Source organism: Lacerta agilis, chromosome 9 (assembly GCF_009819535.1).
Source record: "Lacerta agilis isolate rLacAgi1 chromosome 9, rLacAgi1.pri, whole genome shotgun sequence".
In the NCBI taxonomy this organism is placed as follows: domain Eukaryota; kingdom Metazoa; phylum Chordata; class Lepidosauria; order Squamata; family Lacertidae; genus Lacerta; species Lacerta agilis.
This window is the reverse complement of record NC_046320.1, coordinates 10392770-10412655: the sequence shown is the minus strand read 5'-3', so window position 1 is coordinate 10412655 and position 19886 is coordinate 10392770. Positions and strand designations below refer to the sequence as shown.

General features: G+C 47.4%; 1 protein-coding gene across 1 annotated transcript; it reads right to left on the bottom strand.

Moving 5' to 3' along the window:
* Positions 1–747: 747 nt before the first annotated feature.
* CCDC33 (coiled-coil domain containing 33) lies at positions 748–13972 on the bottom strand (the record flags this gene model as incomplete). Its single annotated transcript, XM_033160717.1, has 9 exons — positions 748–810; positions 2320–2949; positions 4381–4500; positions 5459–5545; positions 7640–7767; positions 9765–9855; positions 10955–11086; positions 12288–12376; positions 13756–13972. Coding segments are annotated over 8 exons (990 nt in total), but the record flags the coding sequence as incomplete, so codon positions are not given.
* Between the last annotated feature and the right edge of the window lie 5914 nt (positions 13973–19886).

The window sequence follows — 19886 nt, the reverse complement described above, 5'->3', positions numbered from 1 at the left end:
CTAGCTGCCAGACTTTGTTCTGTTAGCCATCATCCTTTTTAATATGATGAATGGGATACTGCCCCCCCAACCTCAGCATCATTCAACAAGCCCCCACCCCCTTTCTTGCAGGGGACAAAAAATGTGGCAGAACTCACAGGGGACGGAGATGAGAGGGCAGGTTGAGGAAGCCCCCACCCTCAGGATCCTCCCTGGCAAATCCACCCACTCTTGTCAGAGCCAACCCCCCCCCCGCCCCCATCATTGGTGAATCCTCCCTCTGCATCATCCTTCCTGACTCAGCCAGTTTATCTTTTATTTATTTATTTATTTATTTATTTATTTTTTTAATTAGAGATTTTCTTGACACTTACAAGGAGGGAGAGGAGGGAGGTGGCTGGGTAGCTCTTGCGCATGGCAAATGGTCCCAGCAGGAGCAAAGGATTGGCATCCACCAGGGTCTATGCACTGCAACAACCTCCTCTCTCCCTCCTGGTAAGCAAGCACTGCACCTCCACCCCACCCCCAGGATGCTTCTGCCCCCCCCCCCCCCACCTGCACCTCCAGTAATTTTCTTCTTCCCAAGCAAATCGACATCAGCTGGTGGGAGTCCATTGATCTGGAAAGTATCCATTTGCGGGGAATGTATGCCAAAACTTTAATAAACTTTATTAGGGAATGCTATGCTATGCTCCATTCAGTCTCTTGAGCAAGGGGTATATTTACAACAGATGATCTGCCCTGCCAACGAGCGTACAATCGCCACAGGTTGCACAAAGGACGAAGGCTCCGACGCTTCTTGAGCTGAGTTTGCTAATTTGGATGAGTCTTCTGAGAAGAGGGAAAGAGCAGGTGTCAGGAAAGGTGTCTAGAACTCCGTGACCCAGTTGCCAGATCTCCTACCCGCTCTGTCTAGCATTCTGAGGGCCTGCACAATGTGATTGCCGCAAGGGGTGCACCCCGTAACATGGTTGCAAAATTTCACTCAACATTTCTGTGTGTGGCAAAAAGGCAATGATGTAGAGGTTTCCTTGCACACACACCCTCTGGGCAGAATGACCTCTAGACATGCCCCCAATCTGCCAGGGAGCCTATTTAGAAAGATCAGGCATCAGATGTGTTGGTACAGAAAGCATAGCTGTCAAGTTTCGGATTTGAAAATAAGGGATCAGCAGTCTCACCTATCCCAGGGACAGTCACATGTCAGTGGTGGGCGGAGCCAGAAGCAAAAGTGGGCGGAGCAGCAATGTAAACTCCAATCGGGCTCGGAGCGGAGCAAAGAGGAGGGCAGCCAGCAAAGAGGAGGGCAGCCATGTGCTCCGCGCAATGGAGCCCCATTGTCTTCTTGTCTGATCCCATCAAAACAGGACAGGAAGCAGCAGCTGCTCAAGGGCAGCCAGGCTCCACCGCCAGCTAACCCTATTGGCCGGCTGAGGGGCTCGGCGGCAACGGATAGGGGCTGATGCAGGGGGAGGAATACACCCCCCTGTAAGCACGGGAAACGGCTCCCACTTTCTTTGAGGGCTGAGGCTTATCTCTCCAAGTAGGCGAGGTCTTCCCACCCAGTCCCTGGCCAGCAGGGGAGGAGCTGCTTCCATTAAAAACGGGAAATTTAAGGGAAATAAAAAATAAGGCAGAGCAGCGGGAAACTGCTTGAAATAAGGGAGAATCCCGGGGAAAACGGGATACTTGACAGCACTGACAGAAAGTCACAAATTGCTGCAAGGTAAGGTTGAATGACCCAGGGGGACCCGTGGCTGTTGTGGGTGGGTGGGCAGGAAGGAGAGGCTGGCATTGTGTGTGGGTGGGGGGAGGACCCTGTGAAAAGGCTGAGGCCTACCCTGACTACTAGCTGAGTCTTCGGGGAGAAGGTGGGAGCTCACTGCCTGTCTCATTCCTGCAGAGAAGCTTCTCGCAAAGGAGCATCCCTCAGCACTGATAGGTTAGGTGGGATTAGGCCATGCTGATCCTTTGGACCAGGCATGTGGAATGGGTTCTCAGGTTGCTCTCTGTAAAACCTGTCCCCAATTAATGAAAACTAGGGACTCCGTGGATTGGTTTTGCATGAGGCAGAACCCCACGTTTGTAGGGGATTAGGGCACCTGAGATTCCAAAACCAAAACTTCATCTCTGGTTGTCAGATTCCTGGGGAAACCCTTGGTGCAACATGAGACTGGGTGTGTTGCTGGACTCTGGACTCCCCCATCAGCCCTGACAATCTTGTCCAATGGCCAGGGATGATGATGGGAGCTGGAATTCAGCAACACAGGGCTCCCTCTCCCTGCCCTTGAGCTGCTGGCTCAAGACACCTGCCCAACAAGGAGCAGCCCTTGCACTGACCTATAATGGAGCCGACCTTGCACTGGGCTACTTTGGGGCGCTTGCCCTCACTCCATATATCTTTGCGTTCTTCTGCTCTTCATCTCCTCTCCCTTCCTTCTCATCCTGTGAGTGGGTAAGGGAGCACACTGATGAGCTAGAGACATACTAGAACTTTCCAAGCTAAGTGTAGGCTGAACTTTGGGGGTGGGTGGAGTTGTGCACAGATGAAACCCTAACTCCCTCTCTACTTTCCCTTTTGAAGGGATGCAGTTTCCAAGGTCCAGAAGACACCAGAGCTCCCTCGTGGCTCTTATTGGCCAGATGTAGGGATGCAAGGAGGCAGCAGTTTCGGTCCCATCCTGGTTTTGTTGCAATCGGTGTGGTTTCCATTCTGCTGCAGTTCAGCTTCTGCAAAAACTTAATGCTTTTCGTCTTACTATCCACTATGGCTGAAGCTTATGTCATTAATTTCAGTGGAAGGATAACGTCAAAAACAATGCAGGAAATAATGTAATTATGTATCTAATGTTTGTGGACTGAAAAAAGATATATGCAAATACAGCATATATACTTTCCTGACCTCAGGTGAACAAGCAGATTACAGGAATTTCTGCCCCTATTTCTGTTTCCAGTGGAATTATTTGTGTGCTAGATAGTTGTGATGAGGGATCGGGGAGAAAATCAATTCAATTGGCATATGAAGCTGGAAGGAATTTTTTATTTTATTTTGTTTTGACTATGGCAGACCAACCTGTAACTATAAAATTCTCTCTTTCCAAAATAAGTTGAGAACCAAGACACATCAGCACCTTTTGAAATTCACACTTATTCCAATTTTTCAACGCACTTCTCCAACTGAACAATTTTTACAAAAATACATCTATTAGGGGGAAGTCCCTATAAATATGAAAATAGTGGTGAAAACAACATACAAAAATGCATTATATTAGAAGCAATTGCTTGCAAAAAATACGTATGTTAATCAAAACTGCGTACAAAGATGTGTTTGTTAGGGAAAATTGGCACTAAAATTGCTGGTGCATTTTCATGATTTATTTATTTTGCAAATTAATGCAGAAATGTGGAGGACCAAATTTAAGGTTGGAAAAATGAGAAACTAAGAGAATAGAAATTGACAGATGCTTCTATCCCAAGTTGTGATGGTCTGGATGTCAACCAATACCTGTTTCAATTAGATCAGGAAGGAATGGGATAAATTGCCCCCCCCCCCCCGGTGAAAACGGTTAAACATAGATGTCTCCCTAAGGCCTACCCAGAAAGCCATCATAACTTGCCCCAGGAAACTCTATTCCTGTCCACAGTTATGCTAGTTACAGGTAGGTAGCTGTGTTGGTCTGCCATAGTCAAAACAAAATAAAATAATAATAATAAAATCCTTCCAGTAGCACCTTAGAGACCAACTAAGTTTGTTCTTGGTATGAGCTTTCGTGTGCATGCACACTTCTTCAGATACAGTTCATAGAATCATAGAGTTGGAAGAGACCACAAGGGCCATCCAGTCCAACCCCCTGCCAAGCAGGAAACACCATCAAAGCATTCCTGACAGATGGCTGTCAAGCCTCCGCTTAAAGACCTCCAAAGAAGGAGACTCCACCACACTCCTTGGCAGCAAATTCCACTGCCGAACAGCTCTCACTGTCAGGAAGTTCTTCCTAATGTTTAGGTGGAATCTTCTTTCTTGTAGTTTGAATCCATTGCTCCGTGTCCGCTTCTCTGGAGCAGCAGAAAACAACCTTTTACCCTCCTCTATATGACATCCTTTTATATATTTGAACATGGCTATCACATCACCCCTTAACCTTCTCTTCTCCAGGCTAAACATACCCAGCTCCCTAAACCGTTCCTCATAAGGCATTGTTTCCAGGCCTTTGACCATTTTGGTTGCCCTCTTCTGGACACGTTCCAGCTTTTCAGCATCCTTCTTGAACTGTGGTGCCCAGAACTGGACACAGTATTCCAGGTGAGGTCTGACCAGAGCGGAATATAGTGGTACTATTACTTCCCTTGATCTAGACACTATACTCCTAGTGATGCAGCCCAGTTATGCTAGTTACTCACCAGCAATGTGTCCCCTAAGAGTAGAGGGGTTGGTGACAGGTCCAACCCAAGATCGCGCTCCAGAAGTCGGGTGCTGTAGTCCTGCTTCTCTCGCCCCCATTTCCTGGAAGACTCCTCCAGCTGTAGCAGAGAGAACAGACAATCCCTGTGACAAACGTGTGCACTGTTCTGGTTGCCTTGTCTCAAAAAGGATACCATAGAGCTGGAAAAGGTTTCAGGAAAGGGCAACCAAAATGATTGAGGGGATGGAAAGACTCCACTAGGAAGAAAGGATGCAATATTTGGGATTTTGTACAGGGCGGCCCAAGAGTAGGTACTGTACACTGCTTGAGAATCCACTTCCTTTGTTCTTGACTCAAGTTCTCAACATTCACAATATAAGTAAAGAAAAATAATCAATATTGATTAATTGATGGATTGATTGATGTATACCTACTTTTGGGACACAGTGTAGACAAAAGGTGGCATGATAGAAGTGTATATTATTCTGCATGGCTTGGAGACAGAGGACCGAGAAAAGCTTTCCCCCATCTCTCATAACATTAGAACCCAGGGACATTCAACGGAGCTGAATATTGGAAGATTCAGAAAGTCCTTCTTCGTGCAGTGTATAGTTAAACTCTGGAACTCACTCCGCCAGGAGGCAGTGAAGGACACAACCTAGAGAGGATTGGACAAATTCATGGAGGAGGAGAGGGCTACAGCTGGAGGCACCAATGCTTCTGGATGCCAGTTGCTGGAAACCACAGAAAGGGAGAAGAAGAAGAAGAAGAAGAAGAAGAAGAAGAAGAAGAAGAAGAAGAGAAGGAGGAGTTTGGATTTGATATCCTGCTTTATCACTACCCAAAGGAGTCTCAAAGCGGCTAACATTCTCCTTTCCCTTCATCCCCCACAAGGTGAGTGGGGCTAAGAGACTTCAAAGAAGTGTGACTAGCCCAAGGTCACCCAGCAGCTGCATGTGGAGGAGCGGAGACGCGAACACGGTTCACCAGATTACGAGTCTACCGCTCTTAACCACTACACCACACTGGTTCTTGGGCTCAAATCCAGCTGGCGGCTTTCCCACAGGCCCCTTTACCTGGTACTCCAAAGCATTGATACGAGCCTCTGCCCTCTCCAGTTTTGAAATCAAAGAGAGCTTTTCGTTGCTGTTGGAAAATGTATCCTGTAGGGTGGGGAGAGAAAGTTTTATAACACAAGAACAGAGGAAGCAGCAAGTATTTTTTTGCAAGCAATCTCCCCATATATTTTGTGTGTTATTTTCACAAATATTATGCACATCACCCCCATCCCAAACTGTGCATTTTAATCAGCTGTTTGCTAGGGGAGCTGCATCACAAAATTTGGAAGCTGCAAAGTTCCTAGGACAGCTGTTTTGGGCTCACTTGTTAGTTCAAAAAGTTCAAATTAGGTACTTTCTCATTTAGATGCAAGCAAAATCAAATTAATCCCCAGCCCTCGTTGCAAAGACCAATGGAATCAGGCTGCCTGTAACTCTGAAACAGCCACTTCTCTGCGTACTCAATCTCTCTTCCTTTGAAAACCTACCCAGCTCTGCTCAGCTGGAGATCAGCCTACTGAGGCCCCCCTCTTGCTATATTCCCATCTCTTTAGTGGAGGACCGCAGCTTTGTGGTGTGTTTGCATGCAGAGGTTCTGATGTCCAACCTCTGGGCAGTGGTGTAGCGTGGGTTGCTCCCCTCACCCTGCATGCTACGCCACTGCCTGGGATTTCTGATCAAAAGGATCAGGTGTCAGGGAAGAGACCCAGTCACAGTAGATTAATTATGGGCTACTGGCAAACAGGGCAGTCACCTTCTCCTTCACTTTAGTCTCAGTCCAGGGCTGGATTAGCTAATACCATGGATGCTCAAGGAATTTGTTCTTTACACTTTCTGATAATAACTGACCTAATCCACACTACTCCGGGGATCAGAAAGCAGCCTTACCTGGAATTTCACTAGGGATGAGGGAGAAAATTGGTTCAGTTTGCATTTAAAGGTAATTCAGTTTGCATTCAAAGGCAATACCTAATTCAGACTTTCTAAACAATCCATAGACTGAACTGTAGCCATCCTTTGAAATTGGCACAACCAAATTTTGCAATGCAGTTCTCCAGCAAAGTAATGTGTAGAAAAAGGCACAATTCAAAGTGTTGGTGCTGACCTTTAAATCCCTAAACAGCCTTGGCCCAGTAGACCTGAAGGAGTGTCTCCACCCTCATCATTCTGCCCGGACACTGAGGTCCAGTTCTGAGGGCCTTCTGGTGGTTCCCTCACTGTGAGAAGTAAAGTTACAGGGAACTAGGCAGAGGACCTTCTTAATGTTTGAAGTTACAGGGAAGTTCTTAATGTTTGAAGTTTTATTCTGTTTTTAGGGTTCTGTTGGAAGATGCCCAGAGTGGCTGGGGAAACCGAGCCAGATGGGCGAGGTATAAATAAATAAATAAATATTATTAATTAACTGTACAGAATTGATGCTTTTGAATTATGGTGCTGGAGGAAACTCTTGAGAGTCCCATGGACTGCAAGAAGATCAAACCTATCCATTCTCAAGGAAATCGGCCCTGAGTGCTCACTAGAAGGACAGATCCTGAAGTTGAGGCTCCAGTACTTTGGCCACCTCATGAGAAGAGAAGACTCCCTGGAAAAGACCCTGATGTTGGGAAAGATGGAGGGCACAAGGAGAAGGGGACGACAGAGGATGAGATGGTTTGACAGTGTTCTCGATGCTACTAACATGAGTTTGGCCAAACTGTGGGAGGCAGTGAAGGATAGGCGTGCCTGGCATGCTCTGGTCCATGGGGTCACGAAGAGTCGGACACGACTGAACAACAACAACAACTGTACAGTGGTACCTCTAGTTACAAACTTAATTCATTCTGGAGGTCTGTTCTTAACCTGAAACTGTTCTTAACTAGAGGCATGCTTTTGCTAATGGGGCCTCTTGCTGCTGCTGCGCTGCAAACACATGATTTCCATTCTCATCCGGGGCAAAGTTCTCAACTTGAGGTAACTCTTCCAGGTTAGCAGAGTTTGTAACCTGAAGCGTTTGTAACCTGGGGCGTTTGTAACTCGAGTTACCACTGTAAAGTATGGTAAAATGTGAGTAAATTCAATAGGTATTATGCACAGGAGAACTGTCCTGATTTAATCCAGTAAGGTATTTTACACAGGACAAATGCCCTGTTTTATTTCTGTAAGGTATTTTGTCCAGGGTAAGTGCACAGGATGGATGGTTGCTGAACAGCAACATCTTACCGGCAGTGCTTGCTGCTGCAATATGATAGGGGAACGAAAGGAGGAGGACTTGCCCAGTTCGTCTCGCAGCCTCATGTTCTCCATCATCAAGGTGGAGTAGAGACCCTTGGACCAGTTGTCACCTGGAACTGGGGGTAAAGACAGCAGAAGATGCTCAGCTAAAGGAAAGAGAAAGCTGTTGCAAAAAGGAATAGGGAGAAGCCTCTTTATGTTTTCAGGGGTGCAAGCTCAACTGATTTGTGGATTGGAAATTACCTGCTCTTGGCTGAATCCATGCTGTAACCTGTGGAACTGAAACCCACAGTGCTAATTAGCACATAGAGAACACAGAAAGCTCCTTTACACTGACCCCTTCCATATCACCTATGGATAGGCAGATTTATTTGTAGATCTCTGGGTGATTTGCAGGAGGCTGACAAAGATTTCTGACTCCAAAGTGCTTAACAAACGGATGGGTCCTCCATATAGTACTGGACCAGCTCCCATCAGCCCTAGACCACACAGTCAGTGGTCAGGGAAGATGGGAGTAGGAATCCACCAGCCTCTGGGAGACCACAGGTTTTCCAGACGTGATTCAACAGTGGCAATGACAAAACAACTTGCTCCCCTCAACCCTGCCAAATTAGCTGCTGGATTGAAGAAGGCTCAAGGGAACCAGCAATTGATTTTTATATGCAAGGACTATAAGCTTAGCTCAAGTTGTGAATTGCAAAACAAATCCCTGTGCTTAGCAGCTGATCGGAGTTGATCAGAGGCACCATGCTATATATATAGAGAGAGGGGGGGGGGAGATTTTTTTTTCTAGAAAAAAGGGTGCTGGTAGCAGGTGGCACTGTGGTCTAAACCACAGAGCCTAGGGCTTGCCGATCAGAAGGTCGGTGGTTCGAATCCCAGCGACGGGGTGAGCTCCCGTTGCTTGGTCCCTGCTTCTGCCAACCTAGCAGTTCGAAAACACATCAAAGTGCAAGTAGATAAATAGGTACTGCTCCAGCGGGAAGGTAAACAGCGTTTCTGTGCACTGCTCTGGTTCGCCAGAAGTGGTTTAGTCATGCTGGCCACATGACCCGGAAGCTGTACGCCGGCTCCCTCGGCCAGTAAAGCGAGATGAGCGCCGCAACCCCAGAGTCGTCCACGGCTGGACCTAACGGTCAGGGGTCCCTTTACCTTTACCTTTTACTCACCAGCAGCTCCTGCACTCTAGTTGCCATGGCCACCACGAGTACCGCCAGCAAGGTGACCAGGGTGCACATGACCAGCACCAGAGCACAGTGCGTGGAGGGGGAAGAGCATCACATGCTGTTCAAGGAGCGGGACTCATGTGCTCCGACCAGCTCTGCAGCGTAGTGGCGGCAGCCGAGCTCCAGTGGGACTTTGCACATGCTGCAGCTCCCCATGCTGAGTTTGTGTGTGTGCTGGTACTGAGTAGCGCCAGAAAAATGGTGATCGATCAATCTATCCATCGATTGCCTTTGCATGTGGCTCTGTGGCCCTGCTGGGTGAGACCAAAGGCCTCGTCTCACTGCCTGCTCTCACAGCGGCCAACCAAGCACCTCTGAAAAGCCCACAAGCAGGTTGAGAGCACAACAGCACTCTCCCCCGTGACTTATGGTCCCCAGCAACTGTGGCCTCCAAAACTGGAGGTGGCACAGGGCAAACATGAGTGATAGCCTTTGATAGATATGCTCTCTAAGTTGGTAGCCATCACTACATCCTGGGCCCCATCTCTGTGGGCCCTCCGGTCACCCCTGGCTTGCAATGGGAATGGGCTGTGCAGGTTTCTTTATTTACAAAAAAGATATATACTACTATATCATAAAAATATATCAAAGCAGTTTACAATAATAAAACAACCATAAAACGAGACACCAATTAGCTCTTGTGGAAGGATGTAGTCTTAATTGCCTGGTGGAACAGAAAAGTTTTCAGCAGGTGTTTAAAAGATGGCACAGAGGCTGCCTTCTGAATCTCCAGTGGCAGAGTGTTCCCCAGGACTAAGCCAATGACACAAAAGGCTCACTTTCTTGATGTTGTCAAATGAGCCTTGCCAACGCAGGGAGCCAACTTTGAATGACAGCAAGTGCGGCAGAGATGCTGGAGATGCACAAATTGCCAGCAGTCCACTCACCTGAGCCGAGAGATGTGTCTGAAAAATGGGTGTCCTCTTTTGACTGCTCCTTCATCTTCCCTTCCAGCATCCTCTCCATCCTCTCAATCACCTTTCAATGGAAAGAAGCAACGGGTGAGTTTATAGGAGGGGACCCTTCACTCCACCCTAAGCTTCTGAGAGACGGTTGTGATGTGTTGGTCTCCAGCAATGGGCTCAGTGCTCCTGCTCACTGCCATAGACCAGCAGTCACATTTCATTGCAAAAGATGGAAATGGCAAGGAAGCAGCTCTGAGTGAACTACAGGGAAGGAGTGCCAGTTTGGCCCCACAACCATGGGTGCCCGGGACCATAGCCACCATGCAGCGTGCACTGCCCTGGCACCAAATTTTGTGGCCCCTTCATGGGGAATTTTGTGGGTGCTTGGGCACTGAGGTCCCCAGGGAGTTGGCACCTATCTCATAGGCCATTCTGTCAGCTGCCACATGATACCAACTACGTTACAGTGATTTAATGAAGTCGTGCCAGCAGACATAGGGATGCTGGTGGCGCTGTGGGTTAAACCACAGAGCCTAGGGCTTGCTGATCAGAAGGTTGGCGGTTCGAATCCCCACGATGGGGTGAGCTCCCGTTGCTCAGTCCCAGCTCCTGCCCACCTAGCAGGTTGAAAGCACGTCAAAAGTGCAAGTAGATAAATAGGTATGGATCCGGCGGGAAGGTAAACGGCGTTTCCGTGCGCTGCTCTGGTTTGCCAGAAGCGGCTTTGTCATGCTGGCCACATGACGCAGAAGCTGTACACCAGCTCCCTCGGCCATTAACGCGAGATGAGCACCGCAACCCCAGAGGTGGACACAACTGGAGCTAATGGTCAGGGGTCCCTTTACCTTTACCTTACCAGCAGACATATTCAGATTCTGGGCTTAATGTTTTTATGGAGTGAGTGCCCTATAGATGGCAAGGCGTCTTACTCTACTCAGGGCTCATCCACACATCTTTCTGTGCCACAGTTCCAGCTCTGCGCTTTAAAGCTCTGAGACCGAGTGATTTCCCCGTAGAAGCCCGCTCTTGACTGCTGAATCAGACGAAACAGCAATCCACAGGAAACCTGAATTGCCATTTGTGCTCTGTGTCCCTCCTGGGCAGTCTCCCCAGATTCTGCCCCCAAGCCCTACCCTGATGTCTTCACATTTTCCCCAACCGTTTCCCCTCACCTTTTCCTGTTTCTTCACCGCATCTTCCAGAGATTGCATCTTGGCGACCTTGGCCTGGTATTTCCTCAGCACCATTTGCTGTTGCTGGTGAGCTCGTTGCAGCATCACGAGGTCTTTTTCTCGGTCATTTTTCTGGTGGTGGGAAAGGACCAAGGCCCTTGAGATGGGATGGAACCGCAGTCCTGATTTCTTTGGGGGTGGGGAGTGAGTGGTAGAGGCTTCTTTGTGGAGGACTCTGGACTATGGTTACCAGATTTTTTTCAATGACTCCAGGAACACTTGTTTTTTTTTTTTTTAAAGCTGAGTAGCAACAAGGAGTCAGTAGTGGAGATGGTGAGGCAAAAGACCCTGGGCTCAAGCACACATGCATAGTGTATAAAGGTGCAAAGCCCCTCTTTTGCACTCTGTGAAACATAAATGCGCAGTTTTTTTTAAAAAAAACTGCCAGTTTTTAACTCTGTGAGTAGATCGCAGTCTCTTGGGAGTTTGCCACCCATGGTCTAAACAAAGGGGGAAGGGGGCAGGAGATCTGTACCACCAGACGCCCTGGTTCCCCTTCAGTAGTGGCGGTGGCAGTGGCAGCGAGCAGCTCCTGAAGCCAGCCAGAGCCAACTGCACTACCAGGCTGGCTCCAGGCTGCTGAGGCTGCCGCTGCCACATTTCCCGGGGACAGATTTGCAAATCTGGGGACATTATGGGGACGGAATTTGTCCGGGGACAGATCTGCAAATGCAGGGACTGTCCCTGGGAACTGGGGACGTCTGGTAACCCTACTCTGGACAGACCCAGACCCAGACCTAGTGGGGACCGAATGATCCTCTGCTGAACAGAGGTGGAAAACCTGTGATCTTCCAGAGGCTCCTGGACTACAAATCCCATTATCCCTGATGGACAAATCTATCCAATTCCATTTCTCATTTTCTCAATCTTAAGTTCACTTCTGATAATTTCTATGTTAGTGTGATATTTTTTTAAGTGAACATGCAAAATCGCACACATGTGCATTTTACCTATTACCGGTAAGCACGTTTTTGCATACAAAATCATATCCCCATATATCATCATTTTTTCCACACACACACTTAAAAAAAAAAAAAACTAAGAGAAGCACGTGTGTACACTTTCTCCTTTGGGTATGCATTTTTTGATTGGATAACTTCATTGCAAAATGCAGTGAAGTGTGAGTTTGGGAGGCTGGCAATGTTTCATTTCACATTTGGGAATCAGGTAGGTTCCTATTAAAATATGGACCAAATAAATCGCTGCCCCATTCCTACCCACAATGCAGCGTCTCTCCAAAGCTGTGACGAATGGCAAACACAGAAGCGCTTACCCGAATCAGTTCGTTCTGCAGCCTTTGAACCCGGTCCTTCATTCTGGCCATCTCCCGAGCCCCAGCACTTAGTTTCTGCTTGAGGGTTACTAAAAAGCAAATGGCAGAGCCTGGAGAAAACCCCATCCAGGGAGGACCATGGCTCTCATACACCATGGTGGATGTTCTGCCTTCTGTATTGCAGGGGATTGGACAAGACGACCCTTTGGGCCCCTTCCACCCTACAATTCTATGATTCCATGATTTGAGAGGTTTCTTGCCTTATGTGTCCCAGTTCTCAACATGTGAGTGAGGCTATGAACACGGGAAGCAGCTTTATATAGAATGAGACCATTGGACTATCTCATCTGTCACTGCCCACTCTGACTGGCAGCACTGCTCAAGGGACTCAGCCAGGGGCGTTTCCCTTTTTTTTAATTAAAAAAACCCCTGATACAGCAGGGGTTGAATTTGGGACTTTCTTTGTGCAGATTGTGTGCTCTAGCTCTCAGCAATACAGAGGATGACCAGGAAAAGTGAAGAATCCCATAGATGAGAACATAAGAAGGAAGTGTTGGATTTGGCCAATGGCCCACCAAGTCCAGTATCCTGTTCTCTTCTGCTTGGGTCACTTCTTGCAGGTTTCCCACAGGCATCTGGTTGGCCAATGTGAGAACAGGATGGGAGAGTGCTCTTGTTCTTGTGTTCTGCTTATGGGTTTTCCACAGGGCTCTGGTTGGTTATCACACAGGGTTGTTTCAAAGCACTGGTCCTCCTATGTCAGGACCAAATTCCAGCTTGGCCCTAAACAAGGATGGGCCATTCTGTCAACTACCTGTCTGCCCTTCCTGCATTTGTGATCAGAGCCACCTTTCCCATTCGGTTTACTGGCATGTTGTGCCAGGGCGCTGACCTCTCAGGGGCGCCCCAGCGAGTGGGGGAGCTGCGTGGCTTTGCCGGCAGCCTCCCCTTTCCCTCCTGCACACCTGCCAGCTGTGCCCCGTTGACAATATGGCTGGTGGGCGTGCAGTTTCCTTCCCAAGCCCCCGTGGGAGGAGAGCGATCCCCACAGAGGCTTAGGATGGAAGCTATGCCCCGCCAACTATATGGCTGGCGGATGTGCAGCTTCCTTCCCAATCCCCCGCAGGAGGAGAGTGATCCCCGCAGAGGCTTGGGAAAAGGTCTACAACTCTGGGAAACGGGCGGGGGCACCGCCGCCAGAGGGATCTTTGCACCACGCCGCCGGATATGCTTAAGACGGCCCTGTTTGTGATGGCCACCATCTGGTACTTAGAGGTATACTGCCTCCAACAGAGGAGGAAGCATGCACCAATCATGGCTAGTAGCCTTAGGTTTTTTGGGGATGTTGCCTAATGGCCACCCAATCCGGCTGCCACCCAACAAGCTCTACATCCTTCCCCCATGGGGGACCTTCACCTGTCCCCTCCTGTGTCACACGGATTGGCAGAGAAGTGGGCAATCTCCTTACATATCCTGTCAATGATTTCGGTCTTTGTCATGACGTCAGGGTCTATGTCGTGAAACAGGACGCGGCCCACATCTTCATGCATGGCAAGGTTGCGTCGCAGGGTGCTGTTCTCAGACTCTAGGCTGGTGACGTGCTGGCGCAGGGACAAGATATCATCCGCCATCCTCTGCATGGCAGCATGGTAATTGTCCGTCTCCTGGCAGCCATTGGAAAAGAAGAAGAATCATGACCCAGTAAAGATAGTTAGAATCCACAAATTGCACCCTGTTAGTTTTGACAAGGCCTGGTGATTATCAGCTTGTGGCAAGATGGAGGCGGGCTTTTTCACCGGTGCCACCTGTGTTGTGGAATGTTCTCCTGCTCAAATACGAAAGACCCCCATCAGCATTGGCATCCCGCCAGCTCTTGAAGACACACTTAGAATCATAGAATCATAGAGTTGGAAGAGACCACAAGGGCCATCCAGTCCAACCCCCTGCCAAGCAGGAAACACCATCAAAGCATTCCTGACAGATGGCTCTCAAGCCTCTGCTTAAAGGCCTCCAAAGAAGGAGACTCCACCACACTCCTTGGTAGCAAATTCCACTGCCAAACAGCTCTCACTGTCAGGAAGTTCTTCCTAATGTTTAGGTGGAATCTTCTTTCTTGTAGTTTGAATCCATTGCCCCGTGTCCGCTTCTCTGGAGCAGCAGAAAACAACCTTTCACCCTCCTCTATATGACATCTTTTGATATATTTGAACATGGCTATCATGTCACCCCTTAACTTGTTTAGACAAACGTTACCCAGAGCTTCTTATTTTCATTGGTGCAGTTTGGATGGACAGGTTTTGTTGTACATTGGAAGGGGACATTTATGAAAGGTATAAGTGCAATTTATTCTGAACAACAGGCGAACTTAATAGTAAGCAACGTATTAACTGAAAAATGTATAATAACTAAGGGAACGAGACAGGGATGCCCTCTGTCTCCATTATTGTTTATTTTAGTATTAGAAACAGTGACAAGGAATATGACTGGATGAAAGCATAAGAGGAATTACATTAGGGAGCAAAGCGTACAAGTTAAAAGCATTTGCGGACGACCTGGTTATAACTGTGGAACAACCCTTAGAAAATATACCAAGGGTAAAAAAGATAGATAAATTTGGACAAGTAGCAGGTTTCAAGCTTAATAAAAATAAAACAACAGCGTTATTGAAGGATATGTCAGAACAAATGAAAAATGAATTTAAGCAAAAAACGGATTTAGTGGTAGTAAAGAAAGTAAAGTATCTAGGGATATGGTTAACAAACAGAAACAGAAACATTTTAAAAGATAATTATGTAAACGTGTGGAATGGAATTAAAAGAGCTATGGAGAAGGATGGATTTAACATCGTGGGGAAGGATCTCAGTGATAAAAAATGATTTTCTTACAATGTGGTTCAGGAATCCCTTGTGGATTTTTACTTTCTCATACTATAGATAAGCATGCCATCCATATCTGTTATCATATCTTTCTAAATCCAGTATATCCGTATTCTTTAATGGTACCCGTTCCCGCAACCAGCAAAGACAGGACACTTCATAATATAATTTCAGGTCTGGCAGTGAGAACCAATCTTTTTGTTTTTCATCCATTAATAATTTATATATTATTCTGGGCTTTCCCCCCTGCCAGACAAATTTAAAAATATTTTTTTTCCCATTGTTTGAAGTGTTCCGCTCCTCTGATTACGGGTATTGATTCAAACATAAATAGCAGTCTTGGCAATACATTCATGAAAAAAATAAACATGAAAAAGAATTGGCCTAGGTACAAAGATCTGTTAACAGAGGTGGAAAATAAATTGAAGGTAAAAGAGTATGGAGAAATAAACCACCTGTTAACAGATTGGTTACAATACCACCAACTAAATGACATATTCAGAAGTGATAAGGGAAAAGGCTTTGGGAAGGAATTCTCAAAGTATGAAAAAGAACTGTTGGAGAATAGTGAAAAATTATTATTAACATTATTATAAACTACTGTTGGAATGGGAGACGAAAGATGAGGAGGTTAAAGATAAAAAATTAAAAATTAAAAATTCCTTCTAGTAGCACCTTAGAGACCAACTAAGTTTGTTTTTGGTATGAGCTTTCGTGTGCATGCACACTTCTACAGATACATGCATGCACACGAAAGCTCATACAAAGAACAAACATAGTTGGTCTCTAAGGTGCTACTGGAAGGATTTTTTTTATTTTTTTATTTTGTTTTGACTATGGCAGACCAACACGGCTACCTACCTGTAACTGGAGGTTAAAGATGTAATGATAAAATGGGCAAAGGATTTGGGATATAATATCCCACTTGAGTCATGGGGAAAGCTGTGGAAAGAGGATTTGAAATTTACGGTGTGTAGTATATTGAAAGAATATTATATGCAAATGATGTATCGCTGGTATTTAACTCCGGTAAAGATTGCAAAGATGTATAAAATTCCCCCAAAAGATGTTGTAAATGTAAAGATAATGAAGGCACTTTTTTCACATGGTGGATTTGCAAAAAGGCAAAAGACTTGCCGAATGCTTTTGATGCTTTTGAATTATAGTGCTGGAGGAGACTCTTGAGAGTCCCATGGACTGCAAGAAGATCAAACCTATCCATTCTTAAAGAAATCATCCCTGAGTGCTCACTAGAAGGACAGATCCCAAAGTTGAGGCTCCAGTACTTTGGCCACCTCATGAGAAGAGAAGACTTCCTAGAAAAGACCCTGATGTTGGGAAAGATGGAGGGCACAAGGAGAAGGGGACGATAGAGGATGAGATGGTTGAACAGTGTTCTCAAAGCTACTAACATGAGTTTGGCCAAACTGCGGGAGGCAGTGGAAGACAGGAGTGCCTGGCGTGCTCTGGTCCATGGGGTCACGAAGAGTCGGATATGACTGAATGACTGAACAACAACAACATGGGAGGTGGTATGCCTCTGAATGCCATTTGCTAGGAACCACAAGACTGGGGAGCGCTGCTCTTGCAGTCAGGCCTGGCCTGCTTGTGGGCTCCCCAGAGGCATCCAGCTGGCCACTATGAGAACAAGACAAGCATTTGGCCTGATCTAGCTGTAGGGCTTGTCCTCTGTTTTCATGAGGTAAAGATAAAGGGACCCCTGACCATTAGGTCCAGTTGTGTCCGACTCTGGGGTTGCGGCGCTCATCTTGCGTTACTGGCCGAGGGAGCCGGCGTACAGCTTCCAGGTCATATGGCCAGCATGACTAAGCCGCTGCTGGCGAACCAGAGCAGCGCACGGAAACACCGTTTACCTTCCCGCCGGAGCGGTACCTATTTATCTACTTGCACTGGTGTGCTTTCAAACTGCTAGGTGGGCAGGAGCTGGGACGGAGCAACAGGAGCTCACCCCATCACGGGGATTCGAACCGCCGACCTTCCGATTGGCAAGCCCTAGGCTCTGTGGTTTAACCCACAGCACCACCTGCGTCCCTCACGAGGTAAGCAATCTAAAAAGGATTCTCCTCCCCAACTGCCTCTAACCTTGGCCAGATTGCACACTCCTCCCGTGTCAGATCAACAGCTGTTTTGGTTCAGCGAGATCCTACCCTGCAGCACGAGAGTGACCTTGCCTCCTTGTTCCAAGCCACACTGCTCTCCCTCCTCCCTCTTTCCCTCCCTCCCGCTTGTCTCTCAGCAAAAGGCAAGTGGTTTGCACACGAAAAGGTCAGCAGAATCGCAGCAGAGGGGCCTTGTCCTTCCTCCCACACAGTGCAAGATCCTTTCCCAATCACCTGCAGCTTTTCTCCGAATGAAGATAGTGACCCATCCTGCTATAGAAAGCAAGTAGGCGCAAAAGCAGATATGAGAGAGGCAAAGTGCAAGCTTTGTGTTCTTACACATATCCCTAAGGTTGGTGCCGGAAACTGAGATCCTCCTGGATTAGAATAAATTCCAAATCGGCCCTAAATAAGGACGGGCAAGTCTGTCAACGTTCTAATTTTTCCAACCTTAAGTTCAGTTCTCCACATCACTTGGCAAACTCATCAGCAAATTTCTGCTAATATACACATGTTTTTAATGCAATTTTGCCATATGCACACATTTAAGCAAACCGTTTCCCCCTAACATGGCACATTTTTAAAGGTTTTCCCATGCTAAAACGTGCATTTTGAAGGCACACCTCACCTCAGTATATGCACTTTGGAACACACTTTGGCTGGAGAACTGCATTGCAAAATTGGGGAGGTGTGAATGTTGAAGAATGGCTGTGTTTTGATTCACATATTGTTTTGGAAAGTGTGAATAATAATAATAATAATAATAATAATAATAATAATAATAATAATAATATAATTTAATTGCACTTATTTGTTGCTTTTCTTTTATAAAAGGCAACCCAAAGCAACTTACAAAATAGCACAAAGATTAAAACCAGCATGAAACAAAAATAAAAACCTAAAACCACATCCATACATATCAAAGGCAGGTCTAACCCATTCTGGACAGTGAAAGAGGGCACAAATAGCTAAACCCCTCAAAATTAAGGGCCAAAAGTCTGGGAAGCGTTTTCCATGCTGCCTAGAAGGAGATAGTGAAGGTACGTGGCTCCCTGGGGAAGGCATCCCACAAGTGGGGGGCCAGCACTGAAAAGGCCCATTCTCACGTCTCCCCCCGCCTCTGCATTTGCCTTGAAGGGGTCACACAGACAAGGGTCTCAGATGCCAAACTTCAGACTGAACGACTGAACAACAAAGCCTTGCCCTGGCCAGCACTCTGGCCACAGAATTCTGCACCAGCTGTAGTCTCTGAACTGTTTGCAAAGGCAGCCCTATGACCAATGCTCTCGAAGCGATTGGCATGAGTTTGGCCAAACTGCGGGAGGCAGTGGAGGATAGGGGTGCCTGGTGTGCTCTGGTTCATGGGGTCACGGAGAGTCGGACACGACTGAACGACTGGACAACAACAACAGTGCCCAATGCATTGCAGTAATTGATCCTGTCCGTCACCACAGCATAGACAACTGAAGTTAGGCGACCCCTGTCCAAATAGGGGCGCAGCTGGGCCACCAGTCAAAGTTGAGGCAATCTGTGCTACTGAGGTTACTTCCTTGAGCCTCAAGCGACAGGAGTGGACCCAGAAGTCGCCCCAAAACGACTAATTAGGCAGCTTTGCCTTGAAATGCAAATCCTTTCCCCATGCCTCACACTAAATAGCAGCCCAATTTCCTGCTTCTGTGGAGGCAGAAGGGAGTCCAAAGCGGATCATGGGAAATGGAAGGCAGAAATAAACATGTGAGCAGCAGTTTGCCTTGGCAGTGGGGGTGAGAGGGCACTTGGAGACTGGGGCGGCCATGACAGAGTTGCCTCTGTGCCAGACTGCTGACCTCACAGGCACCCGGCCTTGCCTCAGCTTTCGATGGGATGCCAAGAGATAAGCTTGGTTTGTTTGCTTGCTTGCAGAACAGGGAGATTGACTGCCTGGAATTCTGGAGAGGGGGAGAATGCCTGTCCTTCTGGAGGGTGACGAGGAAGCCTGCTGGAGATCTCTGTGTATGGCAGTATCCTGATATGACTCACGGCCCAGGCATCAGAGCTGAAGGCCTCAGCCCCCCAGCAGGGGAATGGATGGGTGCCCAGTAGGGTGCTTGCTTACAGGCTGCCAAACGGAGAGGAAAGACATGTAGGAAGAGCCTGCAGGATCAGGCCAGTGACCCATCTAGTCCAGCACCCTGTTCTCACAGTGGCCAACCAGATGCCTGTGGGAAAGCCATAAGTAGGGTCCGAGCACAAGACCCCTTCTGTGGTTTCCAGAAGCATTTAGTGCCCCCGACTGTAGAGGTGTTCCGGGGTGCCGCTTGCACCCCGAAACGTCCGCAACCCGAGCGGCGATATTGCACATGCGCGACCAGCGCAGAATGCTTCTGTGCGTGCGGTGAAACCCGGAAGTAAACACTTCCAGGTCTGCTGCGTTTGTAACGCGAAAAAACGCAACCCGCAGCTATTGTAACCCGAGGTATGACTGTATGGTGTGCTTTAAATATGTTTTTTTAAAAAATGCATTGTTTTAAAAGTTTGGTTTTTACTGCCCTTTGGGAGAAAAGGTGGGATAGAAATGTAATACCAACCCTAATACCCATCAGTCCCTGACAGTATGGCCAGAG